At 38.0% G+C, this 26073-nt stretch overlaps 1 protein-coding gene across 1 annotated transcript; it reads right to left on the bottom strand.

Annotated features, from left to right (window-relative positions):
* Positions 1-385: 385 nt before the first annotated feature.
* Positions 386-22115, bottom strand: LOC121942573 (arf-GAP with dual PH domain-containing protein 1). The gene is made up of 11 exons (XM_042485821.2): positions 21974-22115; positions 18125-18255; positions 16449-16540; positions 12434-12516; positions 12229-12341; positions 9672-9818; positions 8409-8492; positions 8052-8114; positions 4884-4955; positions 3057-3288; positions 386-2363 (listed from the first exon to the last, which is right to left on the bottom strand). Exons 1-11 carry the CDS (start codon positions 22059-22061, stop codon positions 2335-2337), a joined length of 1134 nt encoding a protein of 377 aa, XP_042341755.1. The 5' UTR covers positions 22062-22115; the 3' UTR covers positions 386-2334.
* Positions 22116-26073: the final 3958 nt, after the last annotated feature.

Genomic DNA, 26073 nt, shown 5'->3' with positions numbered 1-26073 from the left:
TTTTTCTAAACATTTGCCATTATTTTTAATTTAGAATTTTCTGATAATTTTCTTCTTATAAACTAATTTTCAGATCAATTACTTGTCACATTTTACCAATTTCTTGCTCGTTCTTAAATTTTCCGGTTGGCTCAGGTTTTAGAGGTTTAAATGCTTGTGAAAGGCTTCTGAATGCAGCACAAGAAAACTAATGCTGATTCAGGTTTCAAAGGGTTAATCAATCATTTAGTTATTTATCACATGGAAATATACAATGTACAACCCCAGGACCTAGTTTGGGAAAAACTCCTTCAGTTTTAATAGAGATTACAGTGAGAGACTATTTAAAAATAATTAATTTACTAATTTTGTGCATAAATCTCAGAATCAGAGATTCCTTGACAACTTCCAGGGGAAATCATGTTTATTAGTGATCATCAATATTTTTATAAGGTATGTCAGTCAGCCATGCTCAAGCATAAACATGCCTTTAAAAAAATGACACCAAATTAATATTTAATGTGAGTACCTCTTTCAAAAAAACAAACCAAAAGCCAAAACAACAAAAAACATGAAAGGAAAAACAAAAAAGGCAAAAACAACAACAACAAAGAGACACTATTAAAATGTATGTATTTTTAGGTGAAAAAAAAAAATTGGATGAAATAAATTTTTTGTGTTCACAGACTTGTGTGCATGTGTGCGTTGTGCCACATGGAGGCACTGTTACACTATGTAATGGCTGGCAGTGCTGTCAACTTTTCTATTCAAATACATTTTGAAATCCCCTTTATCATTATTCAAGTATGTCTTTGACAAAAGTACTTGCATGTCTCAAAAATTACTTAAAAAAAGCAAAAATAAAAAAATCATAAAAATCATGTAGTGTGTCTGAAGATATTGCTTTGCTTAATAAAAAAAAGGAAAGAAAAGAAAAAACTCTTTCGGACCGTTTGGACTGAAACAGCAGAATAAACAACATAATGCAAAGATACTGCAATACTTTTGCTAAATGTTCTAAGATTCATTTAAGTAGCTACAAAGTTAATATAAACAACCAGTGAATGACATACTTTAAAATGTATATATAAAGTGTCAACTGGAAATCTGAATCCATTGCAGATTTGGATGTTTTCTGTCCTGTTGATGGTTTGTACCTGACCGTCCCATTTGACTCGCTGTAACTTATTAGTGTCACCCAATTATCAGCCTTAAAGGAACACTGTGTAAAATTTAAGGGGATTTAATGGCATCTAGAAGTGAAGATTGCAGATTGCAACCAGCTTCTACTGGTTATAATTGCTTCAGTGTTTATTGTGCAGATTTTAAATGGGAGCCGAATTATCTAAAAACACTGAATAAAGCAGTTTAACGTGACAAATTGTGTTTCTCCAATGCCGTTTGTCATACTGTGGACGGTCCAAATCAGCGTTATTGAAATGATCTGATCTTTCATTAAGTGGTATTCCCACTTTAATTTTCAATAAATCCATACCTCTACTACATCTATATCTATATCTGTATCCTGGAACCTCTGGGGTTTGAAAGTTCTATATTTGCTTGGAAATATTTTGTGCCAAATTTTCCCTCAAAATCAAATTTGTCTCAGTGTGGACGAACTGCTAAAACAAGATGTCAGCTATAACTGGCCACTATCCATATCCAGTGTTTGGTTTGTCCACTCCAGTTTACTGTAGAAAAATAGCATGGTAACATGGGGATCTCTGTAAATGAGGATCCTCTCACTATGTGGATATAAACTGCTCATTCTAAGATAACAAAAACATAACAATTCTTACTTTCAGTTATTATTCAATTTCTGCCATTTTATCTCCATAAATCCAACACACTGGACCTTATGCATAACACAAGAGGACCAAGGTATTTTCTTACTTTAAATGCTTTTTCCTTAATTTTGACATTCCTCCACTGGGCATAGGCAATGGAAACCATGCCTATAGAGGCCAAAAAAAGAGTGTCAAAATTTTCAATATTTGCTACATCAAATCCAAAAAAGAAATATGTTATAGTACTACCAGGACTGTTTGGTTGACAAAAACACCACAGCAAAACAACATTTTAAAAAATCTTCTATGGTACATTTAAGAATGACTTTTGGTCAGATGACATTTTTGCTTTACCATTGGATATTGCATTGGTCCTCTTGTTTGCATCTCTAACCCCATTGTCAAAGAACAGCATTGGGACTTGGAGCAAGATTTACTTGGACCATATTAGCGATGAAGATCAGATTTTGATAAAATGTTATGCTCTGTGGCAGAAATGAGTCCTGAGTCAGATTGGTGATGGGCTGAGAACAGAAGAGAGGAGATGGTCCGACAGGCCGCTGGTCCATCAATGCTTGTGCTTGAACAAGGCTTCCGCTTTAATACAAATCACAGTCTAAAGTTAGGAGAAATGCTCTTTTATCCATGCAAACAAATCATTTTTGAGAGGAGCTGTCTGACAGCAAGGTGAAGGGGTGAAAATATTATAAATATAGCCTACACTTAGGGTGCTTTCACACCAGGCCTGTTTGGTTCGGTTAAAACGAACTCAGGTTCGTTAGTGTTGCTATGAAACTTGTCAATCAAACTCCAGTATTAAAATCCAACATGAACTTCTGTCAGTCACCTGAATTTGTTTTCCCCATAAGGGTCCTGTGTGAACAAGAACCAAACCAGAACTAAAATGCAGCAATGTATAATTTTTATCTCCGATCTGGACCAATTGAACCAAACTACAGGAGTGAAAGCACTCTTAGACTTGTTGATTTTTGTTTTTGAGGTGGGACTTTTTTAACAGTGGCTAGAATGAGTTTTGTTGCTGCTGCCATCCACAGCAGTACATTATTTAGCTTCTCTGTTGGTACTCTTGCCTCTTCTCAAAATTGGGAGCGTACCAACTGACAGCTACAGTATGTAGACTTTGGATAAATACTTCATACAACCGCAATTTAAAAGCTCAAACCTATAACTTAAAGCTATTTGACGAGAAGCTTTAAAAAACTGCCACATATGCAAGAAATAATCAGCAGCCCATTACAAAATAATAAATAAAAAGTTCTGAATTCTTACTTGTGTAGTCCTGGGGCGACATCGGAGTATTAATGACATCGTTGAAGTGTTTCAGCCAATCCTGTTGGTCGCTCTCTGACTCGCATGTAAACAGGAAGCTGCGGTCACGTGTTTCTATGGTGATACCATGGTGCCAGGCGCCGTTGCAATAGGTACCAGCAGGCAAGCCGGGCAAGACGCTGTAGTTGAGGTCCTTGTGCCCCAAGAACACTTCTCCTTTGGCAAAGGCGTCCTTCAAACAGAGAAGGGGTTAGAAAAACATCAGCTGATTATTTGTGAATTTAGGGAAACAGTGTTGTTTTTCTTTAATTTAGTGCTAATCTCAACGTCAAACTGCTGTTTTTAGTCACGCTAGCTGTGTGGCTCTTCGGATGGCAATGTGGGTCTGTTATTGATCAACCAACTTCTCTTAAATAACCTCTTAAAACCCATTTTTATAGACTTTTAGACTTAGACTCTATTCTGTCTCCATCATGTTTAATTTGATAATTATTACAATTATTTACTTGTTTACTGCTTGTATTCTTTTAATTGTATTAACTCTTATCGTAATGAATTGTTATTACCATTTTTGTTTTGTAATTGTTGCAATCACTATTCCAGATTATTACTTGTCTTCCTTGAAATTTTCTTTTGCCTCAGATCGCATGTTTAATTCTACTTTAAATTTTGTCTGGCCTTAGTTTGGCAATATTTTTTGGCTCTTGGCTCTCATATTGCCTCTGCAAGAAACCTTCTTGCTTCTGCTTTGCCTTGTTTGTAAACTCTTTTATTAAAGATGCTATATAAATAAAGTCATTGTTATTATTATTATTATTATTATTACTATTAATTCTAAAAATGTATAGTTCCTCAATGTCAAAATCAATGTCAGAGCGTTATTTTGTGGTATGAGCTCAAACTTTTGCACTTATATGTAACTGTTGCATAATATTCGTTAAAACAATATTTCAAAAGAAATACAGTTGGGCTCTTTCACTTTGTTCTGCTGTAACTGAAAGGTGACACTACTTGATCGCCTCAGATAAATCTCACTCCGATGGTGTGAACCAATTGCTCTTACACACACAGAGTGAACCATTGTATACACAACATCAAAAGTGCACATTTCAGTCATTATCCAAGTGATCAAATTACACTTGCTTTGAGCTTCCTCCACATATTCCCAGTCCGCACTCGACTTCACTAGACTTCCTCTTTCTTTCATCTACCAGTTGTCTAACACTCTCGGGGGTTAAGCCGGACATTTTCGGTCACCTATAATTATTGCACCTCTCCATTGAACTGTTACATCAGCAAGAATGCTGAGCTAATCTGGCTGGGCTATCTGATGTGTATTTAGTCAAGTCTTTGGCAATCTGAGGCTCCCCCTCTCGAGGCAATTCTCTGTGATAACCACTGCGATAAAACCTCTAATCATTCAGTGACTAAATCTCACTTTCTACCTTTCAGGATAAAGGTACTCTGCAGGTTTCACTTCACTTTGAGGCAGTCCATACTGTGAGGTCATGGCATGAATGGCACGTATAATAACATTACATTTGAATGAAAGTAGCTTAAATCACTCCCCACTGAGTCATAGTTTCATAACCCCAACATCATCTACTTAATCTAATTTACTTGATGGAAAAAGCCTCCCACTCTCCATGGTGTTCATTTATATCTTTTTAGAGCACATGGATTCCATCGAGGAGCTGTTATAGGTAGGTTGCAATCAAGAAACTGAACCATAAACACCCAGGCATCAACTAAAGCCTTAAAATATAAACTGAAGCCTGGAATAAGGTCTTTATGATGTGTGTAGGTGTGTGTGTAAAGATGCCATACCAGCGGATCTTTGAAGTACATGAGTCGCCTCTGGTCCAGAGTGAACCAGCGTTTCTTGAAGCCTTCCGTTTGCTGCAAAGACAAAAAAAAGTCGGCAGAGACAGTCAGACATGAGATGAGACAGAGAGACACAAAGCAGCACTGTCCTTGTACCTCACGTGGCGTCTGTCTGGTTTCTAAATTAAATATGATTCATACTCACACACGATGTTGAAATTTTTAGTTGTGATTAAACATTTGAAACCCAATTCAAAACAAATTTGCAGATCATTGGATTCTGTTTTTATTTATGTTTTACACAGCGTCCCAACTTTTTTTGGAATTGGGGTTGTGCTTTATGGGTCACACAATGTGGGTATTTGTTTTACAAGGCAGTTGAATTTTTTTTGGCTTCATGCACCACTGAGAAACTTTCATAGGAAAGACTGGGGCCCCACCCCCAATGCTGTATCCATTTATCTTCTCTTCTCTAGCTAAACCCTGAGAGTCTGAAAATCCTAGAAAGCTCCTGTGTGCAGGGACGCTGTGAATGGGTTTGCATCTTGGCAAATAAGAGTGAGGACAGCAAAGGTTGAAAACAGGCAATTCATTTATCATATATACACTGAGAAATACTATTAATGTTTGTTCAACAGGCAGGCTAAGTGCCCCTGATTTAGCCTACAACTTCTCAAAAAAGCAAAATCAATCATGCAAATTGCTGTAAATCAATTTCTAGTTACTAGTCAGCAGAGACTAATTGTTTCAGCACTAAAAGTCAAAGTCAAAAAAGGGCATGTTTTGTATTGCCAACATTTTTGAAATATTGAAAAAAGATGTTAACTCTTGAGAGCAGCAGATAAGTTTGTGCTGCTGTTTGTTAATTTATGTTTTGCTTGACTGATGCCGAATCTCTTTGCAGAGTAATTCAACCACTTTGTCGAGCATACGTCTCTTTTAATGAATCAGAAGTGTCGCATCTCTTGTAAATGTCCTTTGACCATGAAGGTGCATTAAACTGATCTCAGGTATTACAGGCAGTAATATAAAAGCACTCCCCTTCATTAGATTTAAAAGGTTTTCTGTTGCTGATACTAGAACTGGTTTCCCCCTTGGCTCAGTGTTTATGGATCCACTTTCATGTGGCTCTGATACATATTGAATTTGAAAAGTCAAACTTGTTGTCAGAGTTGAGAGTTTACATCGGTGCCGCAGATCCAAATCCATCCTGAAAGCAGCTATCGAAGAACGAGAAACAGAGAGTGTACTGAAGTGCACAAGCAGCTTAGGCTCTTTTCATCGAGCCGAGCTTCAGATAATGAGGACGCTCATGTCCCCGACTGCTGCCAAACTGTGCTCATAAAAGTGTTTGATTTTCTCACTGTGGCATAAGCCTAAACAACTGACGGTTCCCCTCTCAATTCGCCAGTGATTCCCCTTCGCAAATATGTCTCACACGTGTGTAGGGGAAATGAATTATGGCATCCATTTAGCAAATCAGCCCACAGCAGCAAGTTAGTGAGTCCTTTCATCTCTCAGCCTGACAGACGGAGATTAAACTGAGAGTGCGTCTGGCTGAATGCAGAACCGGTTGCTGAGGATCAGGTTGCATGGTTTTTCCTGTGCAGGTGCTTTAGTCTGAATCCTACATGTGAAAGCACCTGCAGTGCTCACATATGCTAATATAAAAGTGTCGGTGCAACTGTGCGTGACTGTATGTACAAATGCCTCTTTTTTGTGTTTGCGTGTGTATTTGAGGGCTTGACACTTCAGGATTAGGTTGATTCTGAGCTGAAGGCCTTTTATTCCCTCTCAGACGGACCGACAGACGACGGGGCAGGCAGGTAGGTCCTCTCAGCTGTCAGTCAGCCTGTCAGGCAGCAGCTGCCACACTGACAGCTGGGCTAGTTAACCTCTTAGTCTAGCTCCTATTCAATTAAAGCAACAAGGGAGGGAGCTGGAATCACAGGAGGGGTAAACTAGGTAAATTGAAATTTAGTCTTAGGCCACATCCACACTAATGCATTTAAATTTTAAAATAGTGTTTTAAAAGTCTAGTGTGTAGGATTTAGTGGCATCTAGTTTACAGTAGTCTCTAGTAGGGCTGGGACGACGCGATGATGTCATCGAAAATACGTCGACGCAAGAACTGCACGTTGATGCGTCGTCACTCAGAATCAAAAAATGGCGGCGGCCGCGGCATCGAGTAGCAGCCATTTTTTGATTCTGAGTGATGACGCATTGACGTGCAGTATCGATGACATTGACGCGTCGTCCCAGCGCTAGTCTCTAGGAATTAACATTTTTATTTTACTATCCTGGGTATTGGGTACCGCTTGTGAATAATAACAGTGATAATAATAATAATAATAATACGATACGTGCAGTATCGATGACGTTGACGCGTCGTCCCAGCGCTAGTCTTTAGGAATTAACATTTTATTTTACTATCCTGGGTATTGGGTACCGCTTGTGAATAATAACAGTGATAATAATAATAATAATAATAATAACAACAGTAATATTTTTTCTCAGCTTAAAAAAAACATCCATATCTATACATTTCTTGTAATTTGTGAAAGAGATCTTGCTAAGTTTCTCATTCCCTTTTTTGCCAGTATTAAAAAAAAGGAAAAACACATCCCCAGATTTCGAAGGTTTAAATAACTGTAAAAAGCATTTGAATGCAGTACAAGAAAACTGATGTCGATCATGGTTTCAAAGGGTTAAACGTATGTAGACCTCGTAAGGATGTTTTGTGACTGATATGGCCCTGGTAGGAAGTGAATATGGTTGTCTGCATCATTGTTTTTTTAGAAAAAAATCTCAGTTTCTACCCATCAAAAATAAAACACAACCACAGACATTTCCAACAGGGTCAGCAACGCCTCCAAAGGTCTTTGTTTTAGTGGTTCTAAAACAACGGAGAAGTTTGGGCGCGTGGAGTGAATGAAGCAAGTTAGGTGTAGTGACGTTGTAGCATAAAACTCACAATTTAACAGGTGATATGTTCATGTGTAATCGGCCTTATGTATCATTTCAAAAATGATGATACAAGTATCAACACCAGTATTCCTAAAGAGATACTGATATAAATAGAGTACTCCCTGAAAATGAAAAAAAAATATATAGCACAGAGGGATAAGATATATGTACATGTTTTCAGTTAAGTGTAGGTGTGTCACTCACCCTGGGCCCTGTCTTTTCCATGTATCCTTCCTTCAGAAAGTTCCGGGTAAGTTTCGGTACCAGCTAAAAAATAAAAAACAAAGCAAAGGGATAAAGAATAACACCTATGAGGATACGGAGGGTTTCAGCGTAAAATATCAAGAAAGCTCTTGCTGACGTCTTGTTATTATCCAACTTGCACACATAAAATGAGTGTAATTATTATTTTAACATCAGTAATCATCAACAGTGCCTCTCTTTTTACAAATACTTGCAGTTTGTGTGTGTAAGTGAATTTAGGTGTGTGTGTGTGTGTGTGTGTGTGTGTGTGTGTGTGTGTGTGTGTGTGTGTGTGTGTGTGTGTGTGTGTGTAATCACCTCAGCATCTGTAGCTCCAGGAAAGGCCACCTTTAAATAGTGAAGCTGAACTGCACGAATCGTGTTAAACCAGTTAACGATCTCCTGATGTAGACAGAGAGAGAGAAAGAGAGAGAGAGAAAGGAAGACAGGAGTGACCACATTAACCATTTAAAACCGGAGCGATTTAGCTTGATTTCTTTCCAAATACGTGGGAAGAAGTAACATGCAAATTACCTGAAATGTAGCCAAAAAAAGAAAAAAAAGAAGCAAAATAAATAAATAGAAATAATAATAATTATTATTATATTATTATCATTATTATTATTATTCTCTCTATTTCTCTCTTTTTCTTTTTGAAAACGAATATTCAGGTTATTGCCACATTTTCTTTATTTCTTGCAATTTACTGGACATATAAGTGAAAGGCGTCTGAACGCAGCACAAGAAAACTGATGTGTGATTCCAGTTTTCAAAGGGTTAAAACATAGGGGTAGACGTAAAATATTCTGTGTTAGTATATTTGATTCAGGACATATGATGCATAATGCATATTCTGTTATGGCGAAAAGTAAAATGACATTTGGCATGACATTTTTGCGATGGCTTAATCTCTGAAAATGTTCAGGGCCTCAAACCGTGCAAGTGTATCAAGTTTTTATTAAAAAAGTGAGCATATCATCACCTCAATTTTGGCACCTATAACCTGTTTTTTTTTGTTTACACTGCATAAAAACATAGTGTAATTTTTTTTTTATCTTTTGTCTTTCAAAATGTAACACTTATATGCAGCTGTATAAATAGGAAATCAGTTCATAAGCGGACTGTCAAGTTTCAGACCATCACAAATAATTTCTTGACATCAACACTCAACTCTTCCATATATTTCAATGTGTGTTCATGACTGACACAGAATGATGGATGTGGAGCTTGAATGTCACCTGCTAATGGACTCCATCAGCCGACAAAAATTGGTACAGATGGTTTTGAAAAGGTTTGGAGAATCGCCCACAACAATACGAACTAGGCAGTTTCAACAAACGACCGTCCCTTAATGTGATGGATGACAAATATTCAGTGTGAACGGCAACTTAAACTGCAGTTTAAGCTGGTTATCGATAAAGAAAAATCATAAGGAAAGTCAGTCAAATGTTTACATTCCTTTTAGGCATAATTGCTAACATTCACACATTCTTTCCTTTTAGGTTCTGATATTTGCACCGATCACACACTCACACACACACACACACACACACACACACACACACACACACACACACAGACCTTGCTGCTGTCATGGTAGATGAAGATGTTGCGGGTGCTGTAGTCTTTGAGGTAGGTGATCTGCAGGCCGTTGGGGTTTCCGATCTTCTCGGGCTGGAAGGTCGCGTTGATGGTGTCCACCTTGATTATTGCTTTGGGCTCCTTAGCCTGTAGGAGAGAGGGAGGGGAGGAGGAGAGTGTGTGTTTGTGGGTGTTCTGCTGCATTCAGACGATATCAGGTGTTGTGGCGATAAGCTGCAGGAGTTGTGCAGCCGTGTGTGTCATTTAAATGGCCAATTGGAGGGGAACTGGAGGGTGGAGAAGCCCCATCTCAGTGACTGCGTATTTGTCTTTTTGGCATCCACCGTGACCCCACTGTCGCAGTCTTGACCTACGTGCAGATGAATGGGAAGACTGGCGTTTTCACCGAAACACCTAATTTGATGTGAATGCAGCCTGAAAATGCAAGGGTCAACAACACGGAGCCCACAGAGAGTGGTGCAGGAATAAGTTCAAAAACCTGTAAATTAAACATTTTCACACCCCTGCTTACCTCGTCTTTAAGTCAGTGTTTTTTTTTCAGTGGGTTTGGATTAGATGTCTGAAATAAGGTCTGTGGTTAACACAAACTGTATAGAGTTTCACAGTTTGTTTAATGATATATGTCACCAAATACCCCACTCTTGAATTTTGAAGCCTTAACTTGTCTTCAAAAAGGGACGGTTGCCAACTGCAGAACATCAACAAGCTGAACGCGGCTTTACAGCCTTGCTGTGGTGGAGTTGTTAAGTCAGGTGACCGTGGTGTAGTTCATTTATAGCCTAATATAATCTTCTGACTTATGGCGATTGAATTTCGAATACAAAAACCATGCATGTGGTGTTCATTTATAAAAATGGTCTTGCAGGACAAAACTTGCAAGTATCATCAACATCTGCAATAATCCAAAGTCATATGCTTTGGTGACGTTAACTTCCGCACTGGATACAAAAAAACATTATTCCTGTCACACTCCACTCTATACTGTAACTGCAGATGTGTCTTCCCGTAAGGGAATTTAGGATCAATCCAAAATTGATAACTGTGACGGGATGATGTTAGAATTTTAAAAGTGCATATTTACACTTTGGTTCCATTATTGATATGTAATGAGTCTGATTCACAAATGTGAGACGGTCAACTATTTCATTTTAATCAATCTTAGTTTTTTGTTTTTATTTCACCTTGGTGATATTTTTATTTTAGATATAATTCTGTCAATTGTTTGAATACTTAGATAATGATCAAAAAAATTATGAATGAGACTGACCGGGACCACTGAACACACCTCCTGATTTCACTGTTTTATCTAGTCATGGTAGAAAAAAACTTTTTGGTGAAAAACTCAGAAGTTATTGCTGCCACTGCTTGACCAGGGAAAAAAAATTATAGTTGTGAAGTCAAGCGTGTGCAGGGTATCAGTTCTTGAGGCCACATTTTGTGCTCTTTCTTACCATGAAAAACAATTTCTAGAGCCATTATCTCCACATCAGTCTGCATCACTGATAACCATCATGTCTGAGAGCGACACTAATCCCAGTAAAACAGTTTGTGGAAGCTCTGCTCTAATCTCTCCTGACTTGAATTTAAATGGGAGCAGAATCTGTGTCTGCCCTTGACCTTAACAAAAAACAGACACAGCTCTGCTTTTCCACGAGAGATCTGACAACTGATTAGAATTTACACTTTTCTGCCGTTGTGAGTGTCGACTCTCCCAGCATGAAAAAACAGCAAGAGAAAGTGAGACTAATTTTGTTCTGGCTATGACTTGATCTTGAATATTTTACACACCTTAAGGCTCGTCTGAAACCCAACCAGCTCACTGGCTTAAAAAACCGAAGCACCTGAGTAACCCTTTCACTGAGCAACACTTTCACTACTGAGACTGTATGAGGGTGTTTTTGTTGGCTTTACCAAGAGAATATGAAGTGAGATATTTCACAGAAACAGCAGTCAGTGGGAAAAAAATCACAATATAAAGACATTTCTATGCCACAAGATACTGTATAAAGAATGAGAGTGACGTTTTTTTTCTTACGCTTTTTAAATGTATTATTCCTACTTCCCTGGAGCTGGTTTACTGTGACAAACAAAGAGCTCCCAGTGCTTCCAGCCCTAATTGGTTTGGGTGGTATACAGCTTAGCGAATCAGCCACACTGACAGAGGACAGACTGCTGGTTAAGCTTGTCTGAGCACGCTCAGACGCAGCAGAGGGAGCATGTACAGATACTTTTTGATGGCTTTAATATGTACGAAGTGTGCTATAAACTGTATGCAAAAATACAGCAGCACATACTGTGGGGGCGTTGTCTGCAGAACATTTGATTTCTTTGCAGATCTCTCTAATTAAGGGATCTGTGTTGTGGTCGCATGTGTATGTGGGTGTTACACATGTGCTGGATGTGAAGTACTGCCTTTAAACATCACCAACAAGGACACTGTCTAATTACAGCAGGTTACTGGCGTCTTGCAGGCACGGTGAAGTGTGTGTTTAGCTGCAAGTGGACGCTTAAAGTCTCATTAAAAGCTGCTGCTTACATCATATTTGGTGAAATACTTCAGAGTCCCCTCCCTCTCCGAGAGGACGAATCGCCTGCTGAGGAACTGCCCGTTGTCCCGCCCCCTCTTCATCAACAAACCGTCTCTGGTTCCTGCAGAAAACCAGCAAAGGTCATTAAATAGCGTTAATGTGTTTTATTGTGTGTGCATATGTGTGAGTGTGCGTGTTTGTGTGCACGCTCACCCTCCTCATATATGAAGGTCTTCCCAGGGTCAGAGAACTCCTTCCTCTCATACTTTGCTCTAATCCACTGCTCCCTCAACGTCCTAAACACACACAAACACATGCAACGTCAACAGAGATGGCTTGTAAAACAAATACCAGCTGGAAGTAGACTAATGAACATCTCGTCTACTTTGTGGTAGATAAAAAAGAGGCTGGGCTGCATGCATAATGAAGCCTATATTAACCTTTAGGGACTGTTTGGAGCTTTTTACACACTTTTCATTCTTCAGTTTTTGATAATTTTGGCTGTGTTCATGGCATATGGCATAAATTTGGGCAAGATTATGTATTTTTGTTTCATGTGGGAGTTTCCAGCTCAGCTCTGACAAAAAGTCTAAAATATGCTGTGTAAACAAAACTGTTATATTCATACTGTTGATTGCAAAAAAATGCTCAATTGAAACCCATTCAAACTGAAATCTTTGATCCCACAGCTATCAAAGCATAAAAAACATGCACTGTATTATCTCTGGGTGTCATTCTGGGCTTTGCCTTGGAATTTATATATATATATATATATATATATATATATATATATATATATATATTACTATTTTTCACCTGATTATGCAATTTTTACAATATTTTGCATATGGAGAAAATACATGTTAATTCATTTGGTGCTCCGTCACAATCTGTGTTGGTGCTAATCATTCACATATCCCAGGCTGTGAAAATTCAAAAAAAAAAAAAAAATCTACTTAGCGTGTAGTATATTGAAAATAATTCATTTTTTTGTTTTTTTTTCTTTTTAATCTTAAATCATAGCATCATGACAAAAACCTGGGTTTAAAGGGTTAAAATTCTGAAATTTAATGAATATTTGATCTTTATTATTGGGACTGATGTTGACTGACGTAATAATGTTTTAGCGCTGCTTGGGAAGAGATGGACTGTAATTATTTATTGCATCCTGCCAATTTAAGAGCTCAAATTATCGCCTTCACCTCCGTGTTGTGTTCCTCCCAATGCCAATCGATGCAGGAGGCAATAAATATCCATGCCTACTGCATTCATTCAGTCATTTGACCGGGGTGTGAATGATCATCCACAATCCCATTGCATTAATTAGCCAGATGTTAGCAGATTTTTTTGTGCAGTGGGAATGAGCCTTAACTGTTAAGACAGAGGCAAATAAAAAGCCGTGAAAGGTGAGTAAGAGGTGAAGTGTTTCCGCTCTCTCACCCACCTTCCTCCTCACTGCTCTTTATTACTAATGATCAAAGTCGGAGTTACATGTGTGTATAAATGAGTGTGAGAGAGAAAAGGGCGTGAAGATCTGAGCGGCCCTCAGGCAAAGACACGCGCACTGCATTTTTTTTTTTTGTCAACCAAAGACAATGTCAACCAGTGGGGTGGCTGCGGCAGCTTGTGTATTATCAAGTAGGTTTTGCAAAAAATTCCCCGTTTCACATTCATACAATTCCAAACATTCCTGCCTGGAAGCTGCCTGCTGCTGCTGTGGGAACACAAAGTACAAGTGTGTCCACATGAGGCGACACAGGAGACAGTCAACAAAAAAAAAAGCACCTCAGAAATGTCTTCAAAATTTGTGCTGAATGGCTTCAGCTGTCACTAAAAAAATGTCATATTAAAACACATCTGACTCACACGTCAGTGGTCTTCTCTCTCGCTAGATGCAAAATGCAAACTGTTTTCTACGATCAAATAATTTTTTTGCAAATTTAGAAGGATTAGAAATTTGTACTTTAGCTCTGGACCTGATAACAATCTGAGGAAGCTCCAAATTTGCCATAATTATAAGTGTATGTCGTAAAATAACCTATTTATTATATCATTGTCTATTGTTTGTGGATGAATGGACAGTGACTCTAACAGCAGCTATTAGTGATGATGTGGCACACGTACATTTATGTCTCAAACAATCATGCCCTCACAAGCTGCAAACACTGATGCTGGCGCACACACCCAATGCCAAAAGGGCAGACACTCAGGACTGAGTCACTTAAGAGGTAATATTACAAAACCAGATCACATTTTCTTTGTAAAATATCATGATTACTGTATGAAATTGCAGAGATCAGACAGAGCTGCAGGGAGGCATCATTGACGAGGATGGAAAAAAGTTGTTAGAGACCAGAAGGAAAAGTAAAGAGTGGAGAAACTGTGTGCTAATGGTTAGTGTTGTGCTCAGGCTGAGAACAAGGCAATGTTCTCTGTCAGGAATACTTAATTCACAGTGGAGAGGAGTCTAAAACATTTAAAATCCTCAAACTGCAGGTGACTAACACTCACACACACACATAGAAACAATTTGGGTTTGTTGCCTACCATGTCTGCTGAGTTGGAATATGACGATGTCCACGGTGAAACATCATGATGAACAATGATATTGTCCCAACAGCCTAAAAGCTGCCTCTTTACGCAATTTAAATGGTGTGATTAAACCAGTTTTTCCTTCAGTAAATCAGAGCTTTTTTTAAATTATGATGATGATTGTAAGCCATCAAACTACAAACTAGAAGGTACTGTTTTTCTCAAATCTTACTGTATACTAATTATAAAACATAAAAAAGAAAGTCACTGATGCAAATAAGAACACACATTTTAAAGGTCTTGCCGTTGCGCCCTCAGAACTTTTCTTATCGATCACAAAAAACAATACAATAATTGATTTTAAAAAAATCATCCTTACAAATTGTTAGGAAAACGACTAAGCATTTAGTCCAACCAAATCTCAAATATTGCACAATCGGACCATAACAGTGATTCGCAACAACGCTCTACCAATATTTCTGCCATTCTGCTGGACTTGCTTCAGAGCCAGATTGGCAAAAATGTCTTGAATGGCAGATTCAAAGCCCAGACTTGAATCCCATTTGTAATCTTTGGAACTGCTTGAGGAGGCAACCTTTCCACAGACACGCCCTCGACAACTTGACCAAGCTTGAGCAAATCTGCCCGGTAGACGAGCAGAAAATCAGAGAATAGAGACACATCCAAGATCATGTGGATTGCTGCCAAAAGGTGCTCCTGCAGAGAGCTGTCACAGAGGCTGAATATGTCTGTATTTCATACTGAAACATTTCAAAGGTAAGCACGAGGGGAGCTGAATGGTCTCTACAGGCACTGTGTGATCTCCAGCTACTGGCTCAGAGTGGGAAAATGACAGAGCTTTTTAGTCCTCCAACATTAGAAGTGTTATTTCAAAAACATCACCTTCAAAGGTAAGAGAGCACAACCTGTTAGAAAGTCAATTTTCCTGACACCATCAAGTTATGAAGGAAAATCTTAGAAAATAAACGTTAATGGAGAGACATCACTTTTCTTGTGTTGCTTTCAGGCCCCTTTACAAGTATTTAACCCTTTAAACTCTGAGCAAACTGGTGCAAAACATGGAGGGAATGGCAAATTGGTGAGAAATGTTCCATGTATTGCAAGAAATTAGTATTTTCAAAAAATATTTTTTTTAAAGGCAGGGAAAATGTCTTAAGAAAAAGGAAAAAAAGATAGGAAAAAACTATATTTATAAACATCAAAATTACATATTTACAAATTATGTGACAGAATTGCTGATCATTTTAAGCACCTTTTTTTTCAATTCCTGTGTGTTTGTTTTTTATATTCTTTTATTCAATTATTTATTGTACAAATTTGGGGGTTCTTTTCTTGACTCTTTTTAGAAAAAATATAATTCCTTGCACATTTTTGGATTATTTCTTCCTTTGTTGCTCTTTTTTTTAAAAGTGAAATAACATGATAAGGTCAATGGAATTGCACTTAAAGATAAACTACTGGATCTATACCAGGATTTAAGTACATGTGTCATGTTCTTTAAAAATAGATATTTTTTTTGCGTGCAAGCACACACACATGCACACTTACTTGCAAATATACTAAATATTTCAAAGAATTTCACCCTTGATAGTATATATGTTCTTTGTGTGTGTGTGTGTGTGTGTGTGTGTGTGTGTGTGCGTGCGTGTGTGTGTGCAATGTTTTGGTTACTCACTGGCAGTCTTTGTGGGTTGGTTTGTAGTAGTAGACTGGAACAGCAGCCTCATATTTACTCTTCACCAGGTTATTACCATTCTCAGCCATGAACTAACAAAACACACAAACACATAAAATAAAACAGATTATTCATGGATGCATGACACGCTGGCACGCTACCTGACACTTTCATAGTTATCATTTTTTATCTGCCCAACGGGAGAAATAAACTCAACAGGGGAAAAAAATCTTTAAAAATATTTGTATAAACAAATAAATCAGAGAGCTGAGATGATAAATGCAACAAATATTTTTTAAGATAAAGATGTGCAAAGTACCACCATCATTTCTTACCTGCTTTCGGGGAATCTCCTGGGTGGTTTCAGGAGCACTGAGAAATGTTCTGGGCAAGAATGTAATGTGCTGATGTGCACTTGATTTATTTCCCCATAAAGGCTTCAAAATGAACTAGAATTACTGCCTGCGGATGCACGCCTCCGTCAAGTAACAGTTTACATCCATGTCTGTGAAAACATGGATGCTGACACACAAATCTTACCCCCAGCAGCAAAGAAGATCTAGACAATCAGAACAGTGTCAAGGAGCACACCCGATGATCGTGTCCGCGATTCAGTATCTGACTCAATGTCTCCCCCTCTGTTCCTGAGTTATGCCGCTGACTGATTATGCCGTGACATTATTATGTCACAGTGAAGTTGACTTTTGACCCTTTGGCTATAAAATTTCATCACTTCATTATTTTATCCTATCAGACATTTGTTTGAAATTTTGTCATAAATTAGCGTATTAATTCCTGAGTTATGGCCAAAATCATTGTGAGGTCTCAGTGACTTTTCACCACCAAATTTGAACCAGTTCATTCTTGGCTCCAAGTGTCAAATTTAAGGAAGTTTCCTCAAGACCCTGTTGAGATATCACACTGACAAAAATGAGAAGGGTGCATGGTAACAGTCAGCTTTGTCCCCCAAATTTGAATCAGTTCATTATTGAGTGCAACTGAACATTTGTGCCAAATTTAAAGAAAGTCTCTTAGGGTGTTCATAAGATATCAGATTCTTGAGAATGCAATGGACAAGGTCACAGAGACTTTGACCTGTGACCACCAAAGTCTAATCAGTTCATCAGTGAGTCCTAATTAACGTTTATGCCAAATCTGAACAGATTTACTCCAGGCGCTCACAAGAATTAGATGGTTAAAACAAAAAAGTAAATAAAAAAAGAAAAATAACAATGGAAAATGGGGGGAAAAATACCTTGTCTAAAAAGATAGGTAGAAAGGGAAAATCATTAGAAAATTATCAAATGACTTTAACTATGTAATCTATGTCACAGAATTAATAAAAAAAAATGATAACATATCATTTATATATTTTTTATTTTATTTTATCACTTTTTGATTTTTTTCTTGTTTTTTGTTCTTTTACTTTTCTTTCATTTACTATTTTTTCTAGGTAATTTTCTTGTAACCTTTCACTGAATTTTTTTTGCCAGTTTTACAGTTTTAGTCCATACTGAGGTTATATTTGGGCTCAATTATGGATGGAGGAGATTTAGAAATTCTGTCTTTGGATCTCAGTTGCTTGACATTCATGCAAACCCAGATTATAAAAGATGAACATTAAAAACAAGTGCAGCAGCACTGAGGGGACGATGCTGCCGGCTCTGTGGTCTCACCTGCACCTCCTGGTCCTCCCAGTGGGAAAGGCTCAGGGACTTGACCTTGCTGATCTCGGGGATGTTGCGGTGGATCCCAGAGCAGGCCAGGCAGATGAACACTCCCAGGGAGCAGGAGCCCCAGGTGGGATCTGCAGAGACGAAGATGGAGGGAGAACGAAAGGGATGAATGGGGAAAATGAACGAGAGGACACATGGTGTGGTGGGCATGGACGAGCCAGAGAGATAACGTGGATTTAAGGATCGAGAGATGCAGAGTCTGAGAGCCAAGGATGCTTATGTTTATCTTGTTAATAACAAGCCAGAAGTCCAGGCAGTCAAGACATAACCTGCATGTTTTGTTTGCCGACGCGGTAAGGTGTCAACTGATGATTACTTATTTTACTGATTCTATCGATAGATCTCTCTTTTTTTAAAAAAAATAAATTAATTCTCCGGCCAGAGTTACTGTTCACACACCCAGAGTTATGATATCCATGTGCTGTACAATGATGATATATCTATATCAACACATCATTAATTTTATTGTTTAGCACTCTCACATGTAAAGTGCTTTGAGTTGCATTTTTTTGTATGAAAGTTGTCTTTTTGGTCATTTTGTGTTGCTTTGTAGTTATGTTATTGTTATGTCTACTATGTTAGGAATAATAATTATAATATATGTTATAATTATAACATATTTATTTTAATAATATTAGAATTTTTTTGGCTTCAGGTAAACAAGCAGTTGCACTACATCACACAGCAAAGGTGTGTTCACTATCTCCGGTAACATTTTTTTCACGAAAAACCCTGAGATGACAAATTCAGTCCAGTAGTTTTGTCCAACCAACTGTCACACTTAAAGATATTTAAACACTGATGGAGAAAAAAAGCAGAAAAAACTCACATTTCGGGAGGTGAATAGTGGATACAGATAATGTTTTTGCCTTTTGTTGTTTAATTTAAAAAATGACACAACATTGATTATTTGATTTTAAAAAAAGTTGATTAATTTTTTGGCAATAATTACTAAATTTAACTAACAAATCAACAAATTGAAAAAGGATGATACATATTCAGCGGAGGCTTGTTATGACAGTAAAACACGTACTGAACAAAAATGCCAATCAAACATGACAAAGAAACAAACAGACGAAACCTTTAGATCATTAAATAACCAATGATGAGACAGCTGTCCATCACAGCACAGTTACTTACTATTATAATATGATGAAAATTATACTTATATATATATATACCTGTTCAAAAACCAGATTTTAAAGTGCCTGAATGCACCTTTTACACTACACCGAGAGTCACATTAGATTTATGATTTAGTTTCGTGCCTCGCTTCAGGACGACTCAAAAGCAGTTGTTTAGATCTCACGTTCATAAGCGGATCACCACGACAACAATAAATTCTCCTCGAGCCCTGATAAACAAGAAATGTTTTTCTTGCTTTGACCACACCTGTCTTATCTTCCTGACACACTTCTACAGTGCGCCAGTGAACAGAGCTTTTGTGTGTGTGTGTGTGTGTGTGTGTGTGTGTGTGTGTGTGTGTGAGAGAGAGAGAGAGAGAGAGAGAGAGAGACGCACCATTTTCCAATCGTTCACAGCAGATTAAAATGCTGCGTGCTGGGCTGGTTAATACTTATGCATGCTTTTTCTTTTTTTTGGTATGTCACTGTTTCATAATGCCAGGGAGATAGGTGAAAAACAATAAATCAGCCCACATACACACATGCCAATGTCTCTGGCTAAGCACCACACTGTGACCAAAGGGGTTAAATCTCAGAACTTGGCACAGAACGTCGTCACTGAGCATGTCGCTTAACCCAGCAAGTCCTGATCAGCTCTTCAGCAGAAGGGAGTATTATAGCAGGTGTGCAGTCAGTCAACCTTGTTTGGATAAATAGAGATTTTAAAGATGAAGAGATAACGCGTAGCAGTGATATCACTTTTACTTTGTTGCACTCCTCAGCTACAGCAACATGGTGCCTTAAGGCCTGGATTCAACGACTTTAACAATTAAATGTGACGTAGTGAAAAAAAAATGCTCAGTGCTTCTTTTCTATGCTTTTAAAAGAAATCAAGCCAATGGTCTCAAATGGTTAAGGGTAAAGGCTATGTGCAGTATGCATTTATCAAGTTTTGTAGGTTATGGCAATTATTTATTTGAATAAAATGATCGGCCTCTGGTGTAAAATTAAGACACTAATATGGCAGTTTGGCGACCAGCCTGAGAACTTTAACTAAAATTGACTTTTTCAGTTAACTGATTCACCTTAGTAGGTCAGTATATCCCCCCTTTTTTTTATATTATCTAAGTGAGCATGTAAAAGATCACCAAGAGGACCTCCAAAGTTGGACTAAAAGCACTGGATGAGGGTGTGTGTAACACCTTCACTCCGCATGTCAGGACTTGACCTGTGAAAGCTTCTTCTCTTGCAGTCTCGACCTCAGAAAAAGGCTCCAGGAAAACTCTTCCCTCTGAGCTCCTGACTCACGCTGGCACACATTTAAGGTCAGATCACAAAGTGCACAAAAACAAGTGCTTTGCACATTAAGTGTTATGTTACAAATCAAGCAGCATGAAGCACTTTGGGGTGAAATAATAAAGCATGATATAAAACGCCAGCTTGTAGGACAAATAGGCAAAAAAATGAATTTGTCCTCAAAGCCACTGACTTCTTAAATGATCTCAAATGACCATTTTATGTGATACTTTTTATTATTGGTATTGGTTTTCTTTTAGCTAACCCAGGGTGATTTGATGTTTTAGTATGTGCTGTATATTTTATATCTCTTATTTGTTTGTGTGTGTATGGTACAACAAATTGCCCATCACGGATAATAAACCATTTGAAACCTGGAGCGCCATCACTTTTCTTGTGCTGCTTCAGATGCTTTTACCAAGTATTTTAACATTTGAACCAAGAAAATTGGTGTGATTTCGAAAAAATGTTTCACAAATTGCATGAAATGGGGCAATTTAGAAAATTGTTTTTAAAAAGCTAGCAAAAATGTTTAGGGAAAAGGAAAAGGCTAAAGAAAGACTATGTTTTTAATAAACAAAAAACATACTTTTACATAGTTAAAATTATGTGACAAAAATGTTACTATTTTATTCATGAATTTTCTTTTAATTTTCTTTTTGTTCTTGTTATTTTTTGGGTAATTTTCTCTTTTGTTGCCCATCGCCATCTTCCCATGTTTTTGAAAGAGATCAAGCAAATTCTTATCTATTTTAAGCACTTTTCCCAAGTCATTTCCTTGTTTTGTTTTGGTTTTTTTTGTTTTGTTTTTTTACTTTTTTTTTAAATATCTCTTTCAGATAATTTTCGTGGGTTTTGTTTGTTTGTTTGTTTGAATAATTTATTTTCTTTCAAATTTTCTACTGAATTTCTTTTTCTTGTTTCACTTATTTATTTTAAGCACTTCTCCCAATTCATTGCCTTTTTTGGTGTTGTTGTTTTGTTTTGTTTTTTACTTTTTTAATTATCTCTTTGAGGTAATTTTCGTGTTTTTTGTTTGATTAATTTCTTTCTGATTCTTGCGTCATTTTCAGTTTTGTTTCTCATTGCCTTCTTCCATGTTTTTGAGAGATCAGGCCAATTTGCACAGGTTTCAAAGGGTTAAGATATGCTGATTTCCGACCCCTGATCAAGTAGCGTGAAGAACTTCTGGCTGAAATGGTTCAAAGATAAAACATGATGTGTTTTGATGACTACCTTTACCTCTGTTGATAAAGGTAAATGCCACGCACCCCCTGCACGTCACTTCTCGGCGATTCAAGATACGCTTCGTAGTTTAACTTCATTGTTCAAAACATTTTGCAGCAGTTTAGGAGAGTTTTCTTCTTACCGGCTGCGCCGCAGTCTGCGCAAACGTCATTTCCAGGGTTTTGGAGGATCTCCCTCAGTGCTCGCGTGACTCTGTCATTTGCCGACATTTCAGTTTTTCAGATTCCTCCGCTTTCAGAGAGAGAGAGAGGGGGAGAAAGAGGAGGTGTTGTGGGGGGTAAGGTGTGTCTCCTCGGCCTCGACTCCCCCACCAGCGGGTCCTACAGACGGGCAAGTCCGCACAGGTATGCGCCCTCAGCTCAGGCGGACTGTTCCCTCCGATTCAAGAAAAAAAATCAAATCAAGGCCTCTTCACAAAGTTTGCACAGAAACGTTCATTCTCTTTTCCCCTTTACTGCGGCCCTAAAATCCAGTGCTTTCAGGTGTCCTCAGACGCGCGTCCGGCCGAAAGTCTGGAGCCAAATCACCGCGACAAGCCCCGGAGTGCTCGGAGGTGTGTGCGGACGGGAATGAAACCTTACACTAGGAAGTGAACTGCAGGGGTTGTTCAAACATGCTTTTCCGCATAATTCGAGGTTAGATCACTATGCATTTCTCTCCGGCGCCAAGTGTGCAGCATGCAAAAAGCACTTCCACACCTGTAAGGAGCTTTTCTAAAAGCTTATTGAAGAGAACACATTTATTTAGGAGCAAATATAGATTTAAGGTTTTATCAGGATATAGGCCACTATGAAGGAAGTCATGTTAAAAGGATGTGGTTGAGTTTAAAGCCTGCAAATGTACACTGCAGCCACAACATTTTATGTGCATGGGCGGATTATAAAACAAAGAAGTCCCTGGGCAAAGACATGCAAAGGGCCCCACCACCTCTCCTGCACGGAAGCAAGAAACACAGACTTTGTGGTGGTTTAGTATCTTTTTGTTGTAGTCATTTTGCATGTTTTTGTGAGTTTTTTTTCTCTTTGAGGTCATTTTTTTATCGTTTTTCATTTAATGTCTCTTTGAGGTCATTTTGAGTCTCCTTGTGCTTATTTTGTGTCATTCTGTCATACTGAGGTAATTTTGTGTCTTTCTGGTTGTTTTGTGTTTCTTTGAGGTTCTTTTTTGTTTGTTTTCTGCCTAGGTTTTTGTTTATTTTATCTCTTTGTAGTCATTATGAGTCTCCTTGTGTTTATTTTGTGTCTTATTGAGGTAAAGCTTTGTGTCTTTCCGAGGTAATTTTTTGTGTTCTTGGGGTAAATTTGTATTTCTTTGATGTGATTTTGTGTCTTACTGAGTTATTTGTGGCTTATTGGGGTAGCTTTATCACTTTGTGGAAATTCTGTGTCTTATTGTTGTCTTATAATTTTGTATCTCTTTGAGGTAATTTTGTGTCTTCTTAAGGCACATTTGTGCCTTATTGAGGTTATTATGTGTCTCATTGAGGTAATTTTGTGTCTTTTTGGTCGTTTTTTGTTGCTTTATAGTTATGTTATTGTTATGTCTACTATGTTTGGAATAATAATTATTATAATAGTATAATTTTCAGGTAATTGTCTCATGCTTTTTACTGTTTTTGTGCTATTTTTGAGTCATTTCTTTTAAAGTTGTTCATTGCCTAATTTATTTATTTATTTATTTTATATTAAGACAATTTGCTCAAGTTTCAAAGGGTTAAGGAAAAGCCAATGAATTGTGGCTGAATAAGAGCAAATTCCTGCTGCCAGATACCAAAATCTTCCAAAGGAATGTCCAGAACCCTTGAGTGGATGTCCACATACTTTTGGCTATGCATGCAGTGTGTTTTCTTAGTTAAACACTAAAAGTAACTTTAGTGCTGTATATGAATAGGGGAGCAAAAGGAGCAATAAAACCATCTGAAATGTATTGCAATAGAAGTCTGAAGTAGAATTAAATGTTAAACCTGACAGTCAGAAATTTGTTGTAGCTCCATGTTTGATCAGTAGATGGCAACAGTTCACCACTTTTCTGTCTGATATGATTATTGGGGTGTAGTTCTTGGTGTTACAGGTGTGGCTGTCAGTGCTGTACTATTGTAGCCAACACATACTGTATCTGTCTTTTAACCACCCACCCCCACCCCCCACCCCATTCACAGGCTGGTGGGGAGAAGGAGCGCTTTAGCACTATCATTGATACTAATAATAATCAGCAACTCAACAGTCTCTCCATTGCAGAAAAAATAATATTCTGTGGAAATATAACCAAAATATTTTCCCTCTGAAGCAACTTCCCTCTTGAGTGAAGATTTAGTGCGATTGTCTAAGTGAAACAGATGGCAGTTAGGCCGATTTGACAGACTGTGAGCAACCACGGTTTGATGTCATTTGCGCAGTACTGGATTTCCCCTGTGACTGTAAAAGGCTAATACCCCTGTTACCGAGCTCACTTGTCCAGCTAACAGTGTCTATTCTCTTTCAGCACGGACCCGAAAATCTTCCTTTTCTCTCTCTGACAGTTTTGGAGTTAGATACCGGCAACTGTTGAGCTGTGGGTTGGTGACTCCTAACTGACTGAGGTTAAAGTATTTGTGTGTGTGTTTGATTTAGAGATGGAGAATGTGAGAGCACTTCATCCCTTCTGCTTTCTGTGGATGTGTTGCACAATAGCATCAGTCAAGTGATTTTTACAGACATAAATAAAGATGGAAGCAAACTTTTTGGGCCCTATTTAAACAACCTACAGAGCACTGTCCAAAGTGCATCATTCAAGTGAATTTACCGTGTGTCAAACTCCACTTTTGCTATTTAAATGTTGTATATTCTAGGTACAAAATGAGGTGTAAGGGTCAAAGAGATTGCATTTAGTCATTTAATTAGTCATAGGTATGTTTTCAGCGTAACATGAATTCAACCAATCAGGGTGTTACCTCCTATTCCTTTTAAAGGCTAGGTATGCCTGCACCTGGCATACTGCTATGTACATGGCAGATTAAGCAAAGTTTTAGGCGACAATAATGCAGTAAGAGCAGTAATGTAACTGCAGCAAACATCGTAATATTTAAACAACAAAACTAAATACTGAAGTAATAAACCTGACATGGGACACAGAGGTTATGCTGTTTTTCCTGTGTAAATGTCATAGTCTGTATAAAATAAAGGTTATATCTACCTTTACATCACCTATTGGTTTGTGGACTCCTGTTTTCACAATGGGGAGTTTGCCGTTACCATCATGGTTTATATGTAGCCAGAAGTGACAATATTTGGAGGAGAGGCTGGTGCTATCTAGAAGTGAGGGCTGGACCATCCTGGTTAAATAAAGGTTATAATAATAATAATTATATATATATAAATCATAGATGTTATCTCAGGTTAAGAGCCTAACATAAGCATTTATGTAGGTCTGTAATTTATCCATAATAACATAAAATGTCACACACTGTTACTGTGCCACAAAACTGCATAGACAGAAATATCAAGTTGAGGCTTTTCTGAGTCATGTTCAGCAAGTCTCAAACTACCAGTGACAGCTGGACTGTGCGCTCCTTTGTGCCAAGTGTAAGACAGGAACTGGTATCTCTCTCCTCTTTTCTATGACTTAATTTCTCCTCTGGGTTCAGTGACTGTTTTATTGACCATGGAGTCAGCCCATGGTTGAAGCTGAAGGTGACAGAATTGCACTCTTTACAGCACAATTACAGTCAAATCACAGAAAACTATGGCTGGTGTGTGTGTATATCACCCCTTATTTGTTGCAACAGTTTGGAGCTAAAAATGTACACTGTATCTCCTCTCTGGCTTTCTGTCTCTGATGATTTATATGCACGCAGTTGGTGGCATTTTGAAGCTCGCTGGGTATGACAGAGACTAAATGGCATCAAGTCCGGGCCATTAGTATGTGTCTTGCTGGGTGCTTCTGACATATCATGCCCTGTCTGTGGCCCTGCCTTTTAGTCTTAGTCTATTTTGTGATATACAGCCATAAATTAGGCGACAGGAGTTGCCCAAGAAAGTTTAAATCAATCCCCTGAACTGGGTGCCAAATGTCTTAAGACCTTTCATTTGAATGAATTGTTTGGTTCTGACGTTGAGCCTCAAGAGAAGGGACGCACACTGCGATGGTCCAGAAATCCAACTGACTGGAACACAAACTGGGAATAATCAGGAGCCTGCACCATCAGGGAAACTGTATCAACCCACATCAAGGTCAAAAACAAGA

Source organism: Plectropomus leopardus, chromosome 3, assembly GCF_026936395.1.
Source record: "Plectropomus leopardus strain MGB_pleo_1.0 chromosome 3, ASM2693639v1, whole genome shotgun sequence".
Taxonomy (NCBI): Eukaryota; Metazoa; Chordata; class Actinopteri; order Perciformes; family Serranidae; genus Plectropomus; species Plectropomus leopardus.
This window is presented reverse-complemented; position numbering and strand designations above follow the sequence as displayed.